The 18988-nt window shown below is 39.5% G+C and overlaps 1 protein-coding gene and 1 long non-coding RNA gene across 2 annotated transcripts in view; both read left to right on the forward strand.

Annotated features, from left to right (window-relative positions):
- The window catches only part of LOC134680127 (uncharacterized), a 297055-nt gene extending 294173 nt beyond the window's left edge, over window positions 1-2882 (forward strand). Inside the window, exon 2 of the long non-coding RNA XR_010100428.1 lies at window positions 2852-2882. This is a non-coding gene — a long non-coding RNA (uncharacterized LOC134680127). The remainder of the gene's footprint in view (window positions 1-2851) is intronic.
- An 8905-nt stretch (window positions 2883-11787) lies between these two features.
- LOC134680092 (protein naked cuticle homolog) lies at window positions 11788-18796 on the forward strand. The gene is made up of 5 exons (XM_063539132.1): window positions 11788-12226; window positions 16233-16435; window positions 17057-17167; window positions 17306-17757; window positions 17871-18796. The coding sequence occupies exons 1-5, from the start codon at window positions 12112-12114 to the stop codon at window positions 18241-18243; spliced, it is 1254 nt and encodes a 417-aa protein (XP_063395202.1). The 5' UTR covers window positions 11788-12111; the 3' UTR covers window positions 18244-18796.
- The last annotated feature ends 192 nt before the right edge of the window (window positions 18797-18988 follow it).

The following is an 18988-nucleotide window of genomic DNA, read 5'->3' on the forward strand; positions in this document are numbered from 1 at the left end:
AGTGGAGGAATTACATACAGTCTTTGCCGCCTTAGGCCACAAGCCCTACATAGCAAGCTCTAGCCCCCCCCCCCCCCCTTTCTCAGCACCCATCATATAGACTGCCGCCCAAAATATCTGGCCACTAGGCCCGGGCCTACTCGGTCTTAGGGCAAATTCGTAACTGCCTGAGGGTCGCGTGGGTCCGCTACGCCCTCTTGCTATCGTTTTTAACTAGGACGCTTGTCACTGGACCACAGACATCGAAGTTTGCAAATTGCGAGCATCTTTCTCTGTTACTGTAATTACTCTTTTATAGGACGTGGACAGTGAGAGAGAGTGAACGAAAACGCATTGATGCTTTGGAAATGTGGTGCTGGAGAAGGATGCTGCGGATATCATGGACTCAGCGTCGCACTAATATATCCATTCTCCAGGAGCTCAAAGTTACACAAAGACTTTCGGCAATCGTTCACTCTCGTATCCTTAGCTACTTCGGTCACGTTACGCGCAGGGAAGACGACGCCATGGAGAGGCTGGTAGTTCAAGGCAGAGTGGATGGAACAAGACCCAGATTGCGGCCTTCAATGCGATGGACCGACCAAATTAAAACTCTCACCGGGTCACCTTTAAATCTGTGCGTGCGGAATGCAATAAATAGAGAAGCATGGCGGGAAACAACAAAAAAGGCCGTACAACGACCTCAATGACCACGACTGCTCTGACAAGAGTATCCGACTAAGAAGAAGGAGTAAAAGAGAAACATGCCCGTAATTTGCGAACTTCGGTGTTCACGGTGCTAGGCCACCTGTGCGAAAAGAGAAGAGTCGTGAAATGTAAAGAAGTAAATTTTCCAAAGAGGGTAAATTCCCAGTAACGTTTCTGGTATCGTCCCAAAAGTCAGGAAATTACGATAAAGTTCTATTTTTCTTTTATTATCAATGTGTTTATTATTATTATAACAATGCATAAATGTGTCTGTAATGTTTAAGGACTTTGGATTTCAATTTTGGCAATTATTTATTCTGTATTGGCTCTCATTTCACCAATTTAAACATGCCGAAATAAATACATACCTATTTATATAAACTTACTTAAGTACCTAATAAAAATTGTGTAACACTGATTCTCATCGTGCCGACATCATAGTCACCCTAATGAGTTTGACAATGTTGTCTTGTATTTTTATCGCAAAATGTAATAATTGTGGCTTCCTGGTGAAACAATATTCCACAATTAGAAATTCTTTCATTCCCACAACCTTTAACGCAACATTTATTCACCATTTTTAGGAAATTTTGCATTCACGTGTTTTGATAACATGTCATGACCATAGGGATACCAATTAACATTCAAAGTTTCTACAATGTCTACCACACCAAAATAAAAGGTTTTTTTTGTTGTCCACATGCTTGGTTAAATCAGGTAATAATATTGACATCATACTTATTTACAAATTTCTTAAAAGATATCAGAACCTTACTCTGAATATAGCATTTAAATAATATAAGAAGTTATTTAATTTGAGTAGTATATTGATATAAATACTACCACAGTGGTATATTTTTAACATTGGCAACACGTGCGAGTGAGACACCGCGACCCACCTTTGCTATCTCAAGTGGACCGTTTTCTCTAGTCTGGTACGAACGTCTTTCTAGCTCGGTGATAAAGTTCAATTTAGTATGGCAAAAAAAGTGACAGTGCAGTCCATCTTATAAGTCCATGATTGCAACCACTGATTTTAATGCTTTTTGACAAGATAACTTTTTGATGAATGAAGATAAGTGGTATTAGGTCCCTACCTACTACTTACTTATACTCGTATAATATTTCGGGGATCTCGGAAAACGATTTAACGATTTCGATGAAAATTTGCTATATATATGGGGATTTTCGGGGGCGAAAAACCGATCTAGCTAGGTCTTATCTCTGGGAAAACGAACATTTTTGAGTTATTATGTCTCCCTAATATTATTATTTACCAACCTTCAGGCAAATAAGCGCCTACGCAGGATATGCATTAAAGGATTTTTATTGATTGGCCCGTTTGACCATCCCTATACTAATTCGTGGAACACGCCACCCACGTCGACCGAGCCTGCCGTGCAAGGTTATTTTGCTGTGACACTGATGGCATCACCTGGGCAATAATGGCATTTTGGATGTTAAAAGTTACCGTCATAAAATTACCTAGTCATCTAATAAAGGTGTGGGTGCCTAGGTAAAACGTAAGTTGTAGGTTCATAGTCATACCAAAGTCAGCACAAAAACGTGGGCCCACATCTAAACTTTCTGGACGAAGGTAGGAAGTAGGTACCTAACCTACCCATTTTTCCGCCCACCAAATTTTATTACAAACATAAAACACTGTTTGTTGTAAGTCAATTTTGGATTACGACCTCATCTCGGTCGCAGATAACTCTCGACAGTAAACCTAACACGAAGAGGCAATAAAATTCTAATTTGAAACACGAGCTAAAGAAATAGCCACCATGCAGCCATCTAGCCGTGGATCAGTTCGACACACAGCCAAATTAGTCGGACTCTTAACTATCTACATAATAAATGTATACATATAAATAAGTAGTATGTAGTTACTTATTTATAACTACAAGTTGGGCGGTCAACTAACCTTATATGTAGTCTAAAAAGCACAGTTAAAATAAATTAAATTGGAATTTTAGGTAGAATCACTTTCAAGGTTTACTATAGCATTACTATAGTTTTATGTAAGTAAAGAAATCTTAGCAAAATGATGAGATACGAGTTAAAGATAAAAGTTAACGTAAGTACTGAGACTGAGGCCATCAGATACATATATTGGAGCGGCAAAGGTGTTCATGAATATATGAAAAAATCTATAATCAAGGCGTGTAAGTAGGTAGGTAGGTACATACATTGTTCATGTATTTTCGAGCACCTTGTCCCCTCCAACATATTTGATGGAGACTGTACGTAACTAAGCCAACTGGTAGCAAGTTTATGTAAAAGAGAGAAATGAATTACCTACGCTTGACCGCTAAAACTACTTAACGACCAAAGTTTAATTAACAAGTTACGAATAAATCAGTTTTTAGGGTTCCGTACCCAAAGGGTAAAACGGGACCCTATTACTAAGACTTCGCTGTCCGTCCGTCCGTCCGTCCGTCCGTCTGTCACCAGGCTGTATCTCACGAACCGTGATAGCTAGACAGTTGAAATTTTCACAGATGATGTATTTCTGTTGCCACTATAACAACAAATACTAAAAACAGAATAAAATAAAGATTTAAATGGGGCTCCCATACAACAAACGTGATTTTTGACCAAAGTTAAGCAACGTCGGGAGGGGTCAGTACTTGGGTGGGTGACCGTTTTTTTTTTGTATTATGGTACGGAACCCTTCGTGCGCGAGTCCGACTCGCACTTGCCCGGTTTTTACTACGCCACCTTCAGAGATTTGTATTAAAACCAGTTGGTTAACTCTAATTAAACTCATTTACATTTTGTTTTCCTGGTACTCTGTTTAATCTAATGATTAGAAGACCGCTTTAGAGGCGCAGCCTCAGTGCGTGTTCTATCGTATTTGTTGTGTTTGTTTAGTGGAAGTGTTTTCTCAGTCGAAGCAAACAACGAAACGGCTACCTGAATCTATTCCACAAACTAACGTTGGCCGTAATGCCGCTCTTAAAACGTTATTTGCTGGAATCCGGGGATTCCTCTAACTCCTAAGATAGCTTTGACTTTAATTATCCCATAAATAAGTACCATTAAATCTGCACTTTATCAAGTTTTAGAAAACCACACGCGTGCCTCAGATTTAGGAACAAAAGATAGCAAATAATTATTACCTGAACTATTAATATAATTTTTGAAACTTTTCGTAGGTTTTAAAAGAAATTCGTGCTACTGATATTACTGATACTGATACTTGGGGTACCTACCTCCAGCCAGCAAAGACTAGGAAGAAGAGACTACGAGGGGGAGGCGAAGTTGAGGCAAATTAGCACAAGGATCTCGCATGAGTCAGCCTAAGCGGCAGCGCGTCGGTGCACTAAGTATGTCAGCGACACATCACACCATTCACACCAGCTAAGCCTCAGATGCTAATTAAAACCCCTCCTTTGTTATGAGCATTAGCCGGTCTCGCATGTTCCTTCTTGCGAAGTAGGTACTGGGGATTTCGTATCAGTTCTACTACAGATTTGATTTTCTTCCTGGTTCTGATTAAGTTTCAGTCTCCGATAGTTTATATATACTTATGAAGTCGTTCCGCTTGTTTCCTTAGGTGTTTTTTATTCTCAGAGACGCTTTACCAATAGGATCGATCGGTATACAGTGCCAAATATCATATGTTGTCCCTTTTTCTCTTGACTGTGACACAGTCCCGAAGTTGTTCCCCTTTCCCCTGACTGTGACGCCAACAGTCCCCAGGTTGTCCCTCTTTCTCTTGACTGTGACACAAATGTAGGTCGAATACCGCTGTAACACGTTACACTCACCCGTAGCACTTCACAGCGTAGTTATTCCGTTTATGTCCCCCCGTTTCCTTGCGAGAATGAAGAAGGTAGGTAGTAAGGCGTGATTAAATAATAAATTCCACAGCTTGTCTCAGAACAATTTCTTAGGTCCTCTAGCCTCTAGGCATTGTAATGATGTCTGTTGTACAGACCGCGCGCGCCTGACCCGTCAATAAAACACTTAAACAATCTTACAACCTAACTTATGATATGAAACATTGAGGTTTAGTTCTAGATTTGAAGGACTCCATGAGAGTGGAATGTTAAAAAGGGAATCATTTAACGACCCATCCCACACAGTCGAGTTCTTATTAAAGCAGCTAATTATTTGCGGCGGTTGATTGTGCTGGTAAGCCGCTTAGCGCACAAAAGGCGAGAATAACCTGTGGGCGGCCGGTAAGGACGGCTCTACGGCAGCACACTAGGTATCTAGAATACTATAATCTTTTTTGTAATCGCCGACTCTCCCTGGGTCGTCGACCGGGTGGAGGCTGCCGCTAGTGAATGTAACGTACCTTACGGGCCCGACGTATAGCGGATCCAATGTGCGTACGCCTTCCTTGATAGACCACCCGTCCAACGTATGTGCTATGTTATGTAATATGTTATGTAATATGTTCTTAGGTATAATATATGCTATAGATTAGCTATTTTAAGGGAGCATCAAAGAGACTGTCACAACGCCGCGTACTTTTAAAATTGTTAAGTACTTAAATGATCTTTTCTGTTTAAACTTGTTCAAATCAAGCCATACTATATATTCTAAATCCAAAGCTTCTTATCCCGTTTTGGTCAACATGACGTTTTTTTAAATCCGCTTTATCAAAATTGAATGCCCTTTCTAGCTTTTCTGACATATTGCCTATCAGTGGCGGATTTGCCCTAAGGCACAGTAGGCCCGGGCCTAGGGCGGCAAATCGTGACAAAAAATTCGCCGATGGTAACAAAAAATAACTCAAAATGTACGGCTCGATTCTGTAAATGAATTAGATCTCTACTAGACCTCAACTAGTTACGATATGGATAACTAGCTGTTGCCCGCGACTTCGTCCGCGTGGAATCTTATCTTCAACATTTTACATCTTTAGTACCTATAATTTTCATATCCAAGCAATGTTGAAATTAAGTAGGTACTTTTGTTTTTTAGCAAGTTGTATGAAGTTTTAAGTCAAGTGGATTTTGATGTTGGTTGCTGAAATTACTTTTCTTGTATTCTCATAATAGGTACCTATGCCCTTCTACAAAGATTCAAGTTCCGCATTCCGCACTCACAAAATATCTGATCTCCATACAAACTTTCAACCCCTTTCTCACCACCTTGGGGGATGATTTTCAAAAATGCTTGAATTCTAGTTTTCATGTTTTTTAATTTATTACCTTTTTTCCAAAAAGTTAAAGTTCCTAGCTTAAAATTAAATTTACACCCCAAGACGAATTTTCATCCCCTTTTTAGCCCCCTTAGAGATTGATTTTCCAAAAACGTTGCAATTACTTTTTTTTGTAATCGGCTATTATGTCTTTCTAAGAAGTTTCAAAGCATTTGTAATGGATTCAAACTTTGAACCCCATTTTAACCCTGTTAGGGGATGAATTTTACAAATCGCTGAAATCACTTTTATTGTCTTCTAATAATATACCCAAATACAAAGATTCAAATCCCGCGCTCGAAAAAATGCATGATATCCATACAAACTTTGAACCCCGTTTTCACCACCGTAGGGATGAATTTTCAAACGCTGTAATTAGTTTTCTTGTATTTTAATATAATGCCTTTTTACAAAGTTTCAAGTTCCTAGCTTCAAATAAAATTTGCACCTGAAGACGGACTTTCATCCCCTTTTTAACCCCCTTAGGGGCTGAATTTCCAAGAACGTTGCAATTACTTTTTTTTGTAATCGGCTATTATGCCTTTCTAAGAATTTTCAAAGCATTTGTAATGGATTTTAACTTTGAAACCCATTTTAACCCTGTTAGGGGATGAATTTTACAAAACGCTGAAATTACTTTTATTGTCTTCTAATAGTATCCCGAAATACAAAGACTCAAGTCCCGTGCTCGAAAAAATGTTTGATATCCATACAAATTTTCAACCCCTTTTTCACCACCTTAGGGGATGAATTTTCAAAAACGCTGAAATGAGTTTTCTTGTATTTTAACTTAAACCGTTTTTACAAAGTTTCAAGTTCCTTGCTTAAAATAAAATTTGCACCCGCAGACGAACTTCCATCCCCTTTTTAACCCCCTTAGGGGTTGAAATTCCAAAAACGTTGCAATTTTTTTCTTTGTAATCGGCTATTATGCCTTTCTAAGAAGTTTCAGAACCATTTGTAATGGATTCAAACTTTCAACCCCTTTTTAACCCTGTTAGGGGATTAATTTTACAAAACGCTGAAATTACTTTTCCTGTCTTCTTATAATATCCCTAAATACAAAGATTCAAGTCCCACACTCGAAAAAATGTTTGATATCCATACAAACTTTCAACCCCTTTTTCACCACCTTAGGGGTTGAATTTTCAAAAACGCTGAAATCAGTTTTCTTGTATTTTAATAATATATCTTTTAACGAAGTTTCAAATTCGTAGCTCAAAAGAAAACTTTAACCCCATACAAACTTTCATCCCCTTTTTAACCCTGTTAGGGGATGAATTTTACAAAACGCTGAAATTACTTTTATTGTCTTCTAATAATATCCCCAAATACAAAGATTTAAGTCCCGCGCTCGTAAAATTTTTTGATATCCATACAAACTTTCAACCCCTTTTTCACCACCTTGGGGGATGAATTTTCTAAAACGCTGAAATTAGTTTTCTTGTATTTGAATTTGATACTTTATTACAAAGTTTCAAGTTCCTAGCTTAAAATAAAATTTGCACCCGAAGACGAACTTTCATCCCCTTTTTAACCCACTTAGGGGTTGATTTTCCAAAAACGTTGCAATCACTTTTTTTTTGTAATCGTCTATTATGCCTTTCTAAGAAGTTTCAAAGCATTTGTAATGGATTAAAATTTTCAACCCCTTTTTAACCCTGTTAGGGGATGAATTTTACAAAACGCTGAAATTACTTTTCCTGTCTTCTAATAATATCCCTAAATACAAAGATTCAAGTCCACCACTTGAATTTTTTTTTGATATCCATACAAACTTTCAACCCCTTTTTCACCACCTTAGGGGTTGAATTTTCAAAAACGCTGAAATTAGTTTTCTTGTATTTTAATAATATATCTTTTTACGAAGTTTCAAATTCCTAGCTTAAAAGAAAACTTTAACCCTATACAAACTTCCATCCCCTTTTTAACCCCCTTAGGGGTTGAATTTCTCAAAATCGCTTCTTATCTCTTGTACACTTTATAAATGCAATCTGGTGTGCAAATTTCAACTTTCTGGCTTTTGTAGTTTCGGCTCTGCGTTGATGAATCAGTCAGTCAGTCAGTCAGGACACTTGCATTTATATATATAGATAGATAGATTTAAAGATATTTGTAAGATAGATATGTCAAATTTGACGTTTCCGCGATTCTGGAGGTCCTCTTAAACGATTTCGACAAGTTATGACTTAGATATCCAAGTCACATCTAGTCGATATCTAATGTAAATCTAGTTGATCTCTATATCGTTTCTAGATCTTGTGATTATCTCGTTTCCCGAATACGCGTGGTAGTCAATATTATGGGTGCCTTGAAAGGGGCGGCTACAGGGCCTGGTGCCTAGGGCGGCAAAGACTGCAAATCCGCCACTGTTGCCTATACTTATTGGCCTCAGACTCTACGCGCCGTCATGCATTTGGTATTTTAAAAGAAGTACTTATCTATGTTTATATTACATTATCTACAATATACTTTAAAGCGAAAGTCGTTTCATTTACTAAATTAAAAACTCACAATCAGTAGGCACTTAATACCGACTACACCTTTCCTTGCGTAACTGCGCGTTATTTTCATAACGTTGGATTGGGCACGCTCTATGGAAATATTACATTACATTTCTCCTGTTACCTCGCTCGTAAGTCTCATAACTTCTTGTATTGCCTACAAGCTACAAGTGTCGTTTTATAAGTTACTGGTAGGTAAGTATAGGTAGGCACCGACCTACGCGCAAAGGGTTCTAATATCAAACGAGGCCACGCCGGTGTCTAATGACTGTTTAATAACACTCACAGTCACAGGTAGACAGTAAAGAATTTAAATTTTATTAGCGAACAACCGTGGGACCAAAGATTTTTCCAATCTGAGACATAATTAAGTTTAAAATACTAATAAAAGTGTCGTTATTTTCGATTTTTTTAAATTAATAAACGAAGAAACGATTATTAGCAGACATCGTAACTTTTACAGCATTTTTGGTGCAGCGGAGTGGTGTTAACGGAATCAGTACCTATAGATAATTCCAACTGAAATGGTAAATTAAGGTTAATATTAAAGTAATTAATGCTAATTAATCATTAGGGTTGAAATTGTTTATACCGATTCCGTTGACACCACTCCGCTGCACCAAAAATGATGTCTGATTATTAGATTGGTTGACGACGACGATCGAGCAATGTTGAGAAAAGTGTAGCAGAAAAGCGTATTTTGGTAAAGGTCGGTATAGTTTACGTTATGTTCGTTGAAGTATGACAATGTCATACTGATACACACAGAAATCATGAAAGTATGCAATTCAATTTTGACATCAGAAAGAGAAAACTGAGGGATGTTTACTGATTAAACTACACTACTAAATGTAAGTGTGAATATGTGAATGTGAGTGGCTATAGTTTCTAAAGAATTTACCATTTAGTAAAAAGCATGCACCGTGCATAATCGCATGTGGTGGCATGGCATCGTGACGTGAACCTCAACATCGACCTCAAGATTACGACATGTAGAGAATTTCTTTAATCCCATCATAAAGTGATTGCACCTAACATCCGACACGTGCTTGGTTAGGTTAAGTGCATATGCGCAATACTGAGTTACAGGCCGCGTAGCCAAGATGCCAATCGCTTACGCTCCGTAGCGATCGAAACGCAACTGTCACTGTCGCGCTAATATGGAAGAGTGATAGAGAGACATAATGCTTTTCGATGTCGAAGCGATAGCGATTGTAAGCTTGGCTAGGCCGGCTGGTCTAATAGTGTTTAAAATGAATATGTGACGTCCCACGCGTAAAGGTACCTTATGGCGGTTGGCGCTTACGCTATTATTAACGCCGCTCAAATATTATTGCGGCGCTATGCAACGTAAGCGCCAGCCGCCATAAGGTACCTTTTGCCGTGGAACGTCACATATAAAGAAAAATTACAAACATAACGGTTTTACGTTAGGCCATACTAGTAACTCTCGTATTTAAGTACCTATTGATAATGATTAGTATCTTGTTTTGTAGTGTGCGTCGTAGAAGAGTTCCGTTCTGATCATCATCAGCAGAATCACTTCATCAAATGCGAGTTTTTCATATAAATGCTTGATTTTCTGATAAAAATACAAAATGCTCTAAACTTGTACGTATGTCTTTAAGATTTGAGGAGTTCCCTCGATTTCTATTAAATAATTGTTTTTTCTCGCGTAGTATTTTCAATGATATCGTTGCCAATTATGTACCTACGTATATTTGGGCAGATGAAACAGCAGTACACACCGACCTAATATTGAATGTCATTACCTTATTACCAAACACATGGTGTGCGGATGCGCTCTAAATTAACAGAATTAGGGACGGTACCCCTCGATAGGTGTGTTATATTCGCTCTTGGCCCTCAAGTAGTCCAGATAAACATATAATGTTAAGTATTATGAGTGATCGTAAAGGCTTGTCACAAATCACAAAATCACGATACTCGTCTCGTTAGGTAAAGACAATTCAGACAATTACCTCATGCAACTTTGAAAAACAATGCTCACACCGTCACACCAAATCTGGTGGCGGTGGCAACTGCGGCAAGGCACGGCATGTTCGTGAGGGCGGAAAGCGCTACACGTTATCATCGATTCAAAATCTCGGAGCCGCGTGTTGCCGTAGCTCGAAGCTCGCTGGCAAACCCATCGTTTATGCAGACCAGCGTACCCGTAACTTTAAAACCCGTAAGAACTGTGTGTAATCGGAGTGTTTACATATACAGGCCCTCCTAAACCTTCGACTCGGTCAGGATACAATAACCCTTGTCGGCTTTCTTCACACGGCCGCCGGCCGGCTGCGCTCTAACCGCCCGGCTCTAAACGAATGAATGCCGATGCCGACGGTATCTTTTCTTGTTTGTCTTTTCGTTACGCATTAGTTTTTTACCGAACTAAGTACAAAAGTTTCGCAAGTCGGACAAATTGGCTACCTGAGTTCAACTAACACAAGATAGAGGACATTAAATTACATCGTATTTTTTGTGTTGGTACATACAATTTTAACATACCCTTGACGTGATTATTTAAGCCTCTCTGAAGACTTGAAGAACTTGATTGTTTTACAGAATTTGTTTTTGTTTAACGTTGTATATTTTAATTTTAATACACCCTATTAATCATTCAGGCACACATTTTATTAGTTGATCCAGGTTTCAAATTTTATAGCATTAGGCTTTGGCTTCTTCGAATATTAAGAAAGAAGAAGAAAGAAGTTCAACTTACCACAAAAAAATCAAGCTTAAAAATAATTCACCTACTTTTAGGGTACCTACATAATTAATAGATGACATTAGGTAAATGCTTGAATATAACCGATAATCCAAGGTATTTCTGTCAACAAAATTCGATAGCAATTTGACAGTGGGTAACGTTTTAATGATGTTATATTTGAATGATAAATTATGATTTTCCATACCACCAATTATGATTTACTTACCCCATGATACTAATGATACCTACTACCCAAAAAAGAAATGATTATAAGTTTAAAAATGCTCATTTCCACTCCACATGATCTAAGTGTAGGTTGGTTGACCTCTCCAAGACGGATAGATAGGTAGGTGTAGGTGCACGACTGTGAAGTTGCAATGACTGACCACAAACCGCGATAGGGTCTGGCGATTACATCGTCGTCACGCTCGGAAGCCGAACCGCTTCTCGCAGCTGTGCCCTTTTCCCAACATCTACCGACTCAGCCCGACCAGTGTAAGTCTGACTCCCGATGAAGCAGTGCCTAGTATAACCTCCGTCTTAAATTATAGGCATGCATAGGTACTGAATGCCAGCGTCAAATATCTATCGTTGAGGTACGAACATGAGGTTTGCCCTTGCTCCGCTGGACTGGACGCCCGTGGTAGGGCCACCGCTACGCCGAGCCGCTCACTCGGCGGAGAATCGTCCTCGTCCCTTCCGTCGCCACCCCTCGTTTACCAGTTACCGCGCCGCGCCGATTCACGCCGCGCGCCCCTTCTTCCATCACTCAGTTCGTTTCGTTCACGTTCGTTCGTTCAGTCAGTCAGTCACTCGACGACAGCCACGCGGAGTGGACGTTTGACGAATGTTTACACCCGGCATTCACGCGGACAACTAGGTCAAGTTTTACGGCAATCAAATTAGGATTGAAGACGGCCGATTTCATCTTAGTGCTGTGGATTAAAGTGATAATTGTGACAGTGATTTTAATATATTCTTAGTGAACTTGAGAACAAGCGGCGTCTTTTGAAGTGTGCGGGATGCGTGCGTGAGCGCAGCGCATGACGTGCTACGAGACGTTGAAAGCTCCGGCATTTGCCGCGGACGCCCCCATGGCACACCACTTCGTCAAGTGGTGGCGCAACAAGTTTAGAAATGGATACAAGAAATTCAGCAGTAAGTATTAACCCAACAAAACATTGTTTAGCTAAATCTGTATCGCGTGCCGTGCTCGTGATTAAGGACTTTGGCACCATTCTCACTTTGACCGCTGAATTCTTGCTGGCAAGTATTGTTTATTTACGTTGTAGTGACGATATTTGAGTGATAAATATACATACTTCTTAGTCTTATTATTTGTTGATACCAATTGATATTACTGAGAAAAGCGCGGAGACTGTCTGAATTAGCGGAATATTTGGACTAGACCGAGTTAAGATTTTTAGGTGGACCTACCTACCTACATAATTTAAGTTGCGACGTTTTACCATTTTGATTAACTTCCTTAAAGCTAGTCGACATTAGAATGTTTTTCTCACATTACCTCGTGCTTGTTAAATAATCGGCATCTACCGACATTTTTAACAAAACAATAGGAGAGCACGGAAATAACAATCTTCATTTTCATGACCTACAAACACGTAATACTTAAAGAGGTAACAGAACTGTGGATTGAGTTAGCAAAACATTGGAAAGATTCCTATCTAATCCTAACTACACTAACAGTAAATAAACAAAAATTTGTTCTACCTTTAGATTCCCATGTCTACTATTCTACATAATACTATGCTGAACAACCTTCTAAAGCCCCCTTTATTTTTTACCGCCATCAATCACGAAAAACTGCTCTCAGTACCTGAGTAGAAAGGTTTTTTAGACAAACTGTTGGAAACGTGACTTTAAAGTAGTTCTTAGTTCCGTGAAACGTTTATCTCTTGCCCGCGCACTGAGTACACGGACAACGGTGATGCAACAAAAGCACATTGAGCTTCTCCCCAAAAATTCCTTTGTGCCAGGGTTACTTTAAATTGTTTGCCATGTCCACCGATACGTTTGAAGAGAAGCTGCGAGCGCAAGGCGGCGATCTCTTTGATGTTTATATAAAAGGTATCATTGTCTCCGCTTCGGCGAAGAGCTTTCAAGTTTCCCCTTTGAAGTTAATCAAATGAGCGACGCCGCACGGCTCTAGCTTCTAAAACTTTATTAACAAACTTGCGTCACGTGTTTGACGTGATTGCCACGAGCACATTTAAAATGAAAGACGGAGGCTCGCCTTCAGAAATTATAATCTAACTAGATATTACGAAATGAAATACAACACAAGATCAAAGCGATTCCCGTCTACTTTGAAGTACGAGTAGGAGCAGTCTCGTCTCGCGATCGGAACGGAAGTGTCAAATTTTTATGTTGTTCCCTGTTTTACTACCTACTCTATTCCTAGTTGTGATGTTTGTGTATACGCTGTATCTTTAGATACTTAAATAAAAGTAAACAAATAATTTGTACATTTTTGGGTAGTTGTAACATTTATTGATTAACCAACCAAATACAAAAGCACCTGGATCAGTCACTGAACGACCTTACTTTAACCTACATTATTTTGATCATGTAATGTTTTCATCTACCCTCAACTGGCTTAAAAAGCAATTTGAGGGTCGATTTTGTTTATTCTTTTTTAAATAGGTACCTAAGGATACCTAGAAGGTATGAACTTTAATTTTCGAAATTATTTTTACCAAGTGGCGTTACTCAATGACTAACACAATTCACTTGGCTAATTAACATAAACAATAAAGGCGAACAGCGAAACTAAACTAACAAAAATAGCATATTAGCTATAGTTTCTACTAGGTACTCGTACTTATTTTAAAACTGTAAAACAGGGAGACTATAGAGAATGTTTGAAATCGCTAGTAGGTAATTGTAATAAATAATGGTCTTTTCTAAAATAATTCGCTCATTACTTCAGTTATAAGTGCTAATAATCCCAGAGTGATGAAGCTAAAAGATTAGTCAAAAATCTATCCAAATAATCTCTGCGGATTATGTAAAGGGCCCAACTTTCGAGAAAAATAACATAAACGGCAGATGTAGTCTTGTGGCTCGCATTTGGGCCGATCGGCTCTTCGGCCCTTCCAGGAATCTAATAAAGGCCCCACCGCGCCCGCCCGCCCGCTTCAGACAACCTTTGAGATTCGCCGGCGCCTTGTATTTCCATTCGTTGTCATTCACCGATTATTGTGTCGTATTTTTCTTGCTCTTGTTATTTGTTGCGAGCTATAAATTGAAATAAAGTGAGTTTTTGGGTTTTCAACTATTTTATGATTTCGAGGAACGTCAATGTTTATTCTACCTGATACCAATATTTATCATATCATATCATTTATTCCATCAAAATTATGTTCATTTGTACGTTTTGGTCTTACATTTGGCAAGGAGGTACATGACACCCTGCTTGGGGTGTACAATATAGGATTTCAACTATAATTTTATGCTAAAAGAACTTTATTTTCTAAAAAGAAAATGTACATTTCACTTCATGAGAATACATACTAAAAAAAGTAAATCAGTGAGCATCGCAAGTTATTTATTAGGAACCTACTTATTTCTTTGGACATTTCATATTTCTTGAAATTAAAAATAGCGTGTCGTTGGACAATGACGACGGCGTTCTTACGCTACGTCTTACGTAGGCGAACAACGCGCGAACGCGGCGCGGCGCGGCGCGGCGAAATCAATCCTTTGATGCCCATAGAAGTGTCCTACGTAAGCGATCTCGTTGCGAACGCGGTGCGGCGCGATTTGCACGCGAATGTCAGGCGGCGCGGCGCGGCGCGGCGCGGCGGCGGCCGCTTTCGCCGCGCCGCGTTCGCGCGTTGTTCGCCTACGTAAGACGTAGCGTTATCTTACGCTTCAAAAGGAAACTAGCCGCGCCTTTAAGATCACTCGGATATTATGCCAAGGAGATTGTTTGGGCCGCGTTGGGTCTTACCTTACCTATGAAGAATGCGCAGATATCAGAATACAGGGGATATAAATGGTTTGTGGGTGTATCGCGTATCAATTTTCTGCACAAAACGTCCAGATATAATGACTAGGTATAGGTAACCTGCATCTATAATAGCCGTTTTTGACAAAGAGTAGTGTGTGATCGCTGTTTGGAAACAATTCCTATTTCAGTGAAGGCAAGTTGTGTAGATTGTACCTACTTACATGTTTTTCAAGTTGTAGTCTTGGGTTGATGGATGTTCGAGTAAGTGTCGTGTTTCGATACGGTCGTGTCACTTCGACTGTGACACTCGGTGAGTATTACTCGGATGTTTCGCATTTAGTCCCGCGTGGAATATAATTCTTACCTCAAATGTATATATACATTTTTAATTTCAAGAAATATGAAATGTCCAAAGAAATAAGTAGGTACCTAATAATAAATCAAGACTAATTTAATTCATGTCTACATCGCCGAAGTTTATATCATTAGGAATATTTTTTCTGTTCGCGGTAACTGACCTAGGCTTATTAAGTTATTATCATACCCATAGTTATCGTCATTATCATGTGTGCGTTGCATGTGTGTAGTTGATGTTCAGTATTTATGTTTGTCACGCCGGAATCGCTTTGAAGTGCTGATAAATAACATTAATAATGCATATTTGTCACTCAGTAGTTCCCTGTTTACTTGCCACAATTCCCGCGATCAAACTCAAAGATTTTTGGGCAGTCAGTCGTGTCAAAATGTGAGATTTTCATTCTACCTATCTATCAATATTTGTTGTTCCTAGACTTCCAATTTTACTTTTTAATTGAAAAAACTGTGTAACGACTCCTAATGTTATATACAATATATAATTAAATAAATAACTAATTTAGGCTCAAATGAATAAGGGGGTTTGAAAACACCCAAGACTCAGGAACAATTGGAACAAATATCCATCCTCATCACACAAATAAATGCCCTTACTGGGATTCGAGCCCAGGACCATCGGCTTCATAGACAGGGTCGCTCACTACGTACTAGCCCAGACAGGTCGTCATAACATCAAATTTATGTCTATCAGCTTAAATGTGTTTTTATATTTCTTAGCAGGAAATATTTTTACTTTCCAATTAAGAATAGAACGAATTCCAATACACCAAAGCGTACCAGGTTGAATACTACGATAATATGTTTTTCATATTCCAGTCGGCGAAAGCGAGCGGACAGACACGGAGGAGCTTGTCGGTCGAGCGGCCTCGCAATGCTCAGCGCCGCCAGACCTTTTGCCGAGCGAGGCACGAGCGCTCTTGCAGCCGGCCACGCCGCCGCCGCACCGACATCACCAAGAACCAAAACCCCCAACACCTCCACCTGTTCAGAGCGAAGACAAGCCAAGACTGAGATTTGAGGTAAGAATTATATTCCACGCGGGACTAAATGCGAAACATCCGAGTAATACTCACCGAGTGTCACAGTCGAAGTGACACGACCGTATCGAAACACGACACTTACTCGAACATCCATCAACCTAAGACTACAACTTGAAAAACATGTAAGTAGGTACAATCTACACAACTTGCCTTCACTGAAATAGGTATTGTTTCCAAACAGCGATCACACACTCTTTGTCAACAACGGCTATTATGCAGGTTACCTATACCTAGTCATTATATCTGGACGTTTTGCGCAGAAAATTGATACGCGATACACCCACAAACCATTTATATCCCCTGTATTCTGATATCTGCGCATTCTTCATAGGTAAGGTAAGACCCAACGCGGCCCAAACAATCTCCTTGGCATAATATTCGAGTGATCTTAAAGGCGCGGCTAGTTTCCTTTTGAAGCGTGAGATAAGAACGCCGTCGTCATTGTCCAACGACACGCGGAGCGCGCCGGCGCCGCCGGTTATCTTCAGTCCATTCATAAATGTAGCGTTGATATCCCACCGCAAATTTATAAGCATATACATTCCTTGCTAAGTAAACTTCTTGGTGGCTTATAGTAACTTAACCTGTTTGTCGTTTTAGGAATTGACTTGTGACGTCGAGCTCCAGCATCCAGAATCATCGAAGCAAAAACCAGTTCAGTTCTCCTTCACTCTCTACGATCTTGACGGGCACGGACGCATGACTAAGGATGTACGTATTCGCTGTCAATAACAATTGTCATATTTTATTAAAATGCGTAAGATAGATGCGTAATTAAATTACTTAGCAACAATTAAGTTGTCATTTGTAATTAATGGTAATTTAAAACGTTTTAATTTATGCTTACAGGATATAGCTGGCATTGTGTCTACAATATACGAGTCAATCGGGAAATCGGTCACGGTCCCCCACTATGGCTCAAAGACAATACAAGTAAAATTGACAGTTGTACCTGAAGATGGTAATACTCGCAGCCATAGGGACAGGCGGGAAGGCCGGAGAAGACGAAGAAGAGAGGCCACAACAACAAATCTACCCGAAGAACATGAGCAAAGTGAGGAAGAGCACAGAGAGAGATCTCCAGATGACGACGTTTCCTCAAAATCGTCGTGTTCAGACGACCGTACACCAGTCCAACGTCCGCCTCCCCCTCAACCCACTAGAACTCACCGCTACCACCGCAAGGAACATCGCGAACGCAAACACGCGAAAAAACGCTCTGGCAGTTTACAAAGACGTGAACTGTTTGAAATCATCCAGGCTAACATGGAAAAGAACCACTTGAGTTTTCAGTCCTCGAGGTCAGTATTCAAAGTTAATTACCTACTTAAAGTACAACATAGCTAATCCATTCATTGAGGCTTGTTTGCGTTTTAGTGTTTTGAGTTAAAACATTTTTGTTTGTTGTTCACAGAAAGCCCTGTGAATCCGTTGCCAATGAGGAAGAGATAACAATGAAATATCAAAAGCTACGGAACAGATCGTACACGATCAGCGAGAAACCGACGAAAACATTCCACACCGGCAAGTCTGATAAATCTGGACATGGATATTTGGACCTGGCGTGCGGAGGCGATTCCAACTTGTGCCGATACGATCGGTATCTTCATGCGGTCATATGCTCGTCTGCGAGGCATGCGCACACTGGTTTTCATCAGAAGCAAGCGCAGACGCAAACTCCGCGGTCGCAGCGGGGCCACGCGCACCCTCGATCCCGCTCCCATGATCTACCCACCCAATTGCAGACATCACAACAACCCAGAGTACTACAGATAATATTTTTATAGAACTGTGCTATGGGCGACGACGTTGTCCTCATAACTTGTTAAATGTTTCGTGGAACAAATGAATAGTGAGTTACCAAGTGTTGTAGTGGTGAATGTACGTGACTATTGTCAATGAACATGATAGAGAGTAAGGGTAGTTAATTTACACGAATAACGGTGTAGTCAATAATCAGTATTTACTAAAGTTGGTGTATAATTTTATGCTCTGCGACTATTACTACGTTCTGTAGTGAAAACTTATTGTAAAAGGAGAAATCATCATATAATTCGTAAAAAAATGTAAGACGTCAGTGACATTTATACGAAAAGGTGCCTTAAAAATAGGTGGTATTCCTAAGCTTTTATTGCTCTTTGGAGTAATTTAGTTGCTAGTTATCAATGCTCAGTAGATTATGTAGGTACCTTTATTAACAACTCATTTTCGAGTTGACCGACTGATTTTAGTTTTAAGTGTTAGATGCTCTAAAGACTAAAGTTTATTGGATCGTTATAATACGAATAGGTTTAGACGTTACATTTCGAGTTTGAGAGCGCGTTTACTTTGCCTAAGTAAGACTAAGTTTAGTGTTAAAGACAATACGCGCGATCTTGTTACGAATCGTCTATCAAAATGACTGTTTGGTACTTAAGCATGCGGGTATCTCTCGCACTTGCTAGTAATATGCATTTTTGAATGAGACTTTAATGCTCTAGTTATACACTTCAATTACCTGTACCAGTATTTATTTTTCTAAGTAAGTAATCA

The sequence above is a fragment of the Cydia fagiglandana genome, chromosome 3 (genome assembly GCF_963556715.1).
Source record: "Cydia fagiglandana chromosome 3, ilCydFagi1.1, whole genome shotgun sequence".
NCBI classification, from domain to species: Eukaryota; Metazoa; Arthropoda; class Insecta; order Lepidoptera; family Tortricidae; genus Cydia; species Cydia fagiglandana.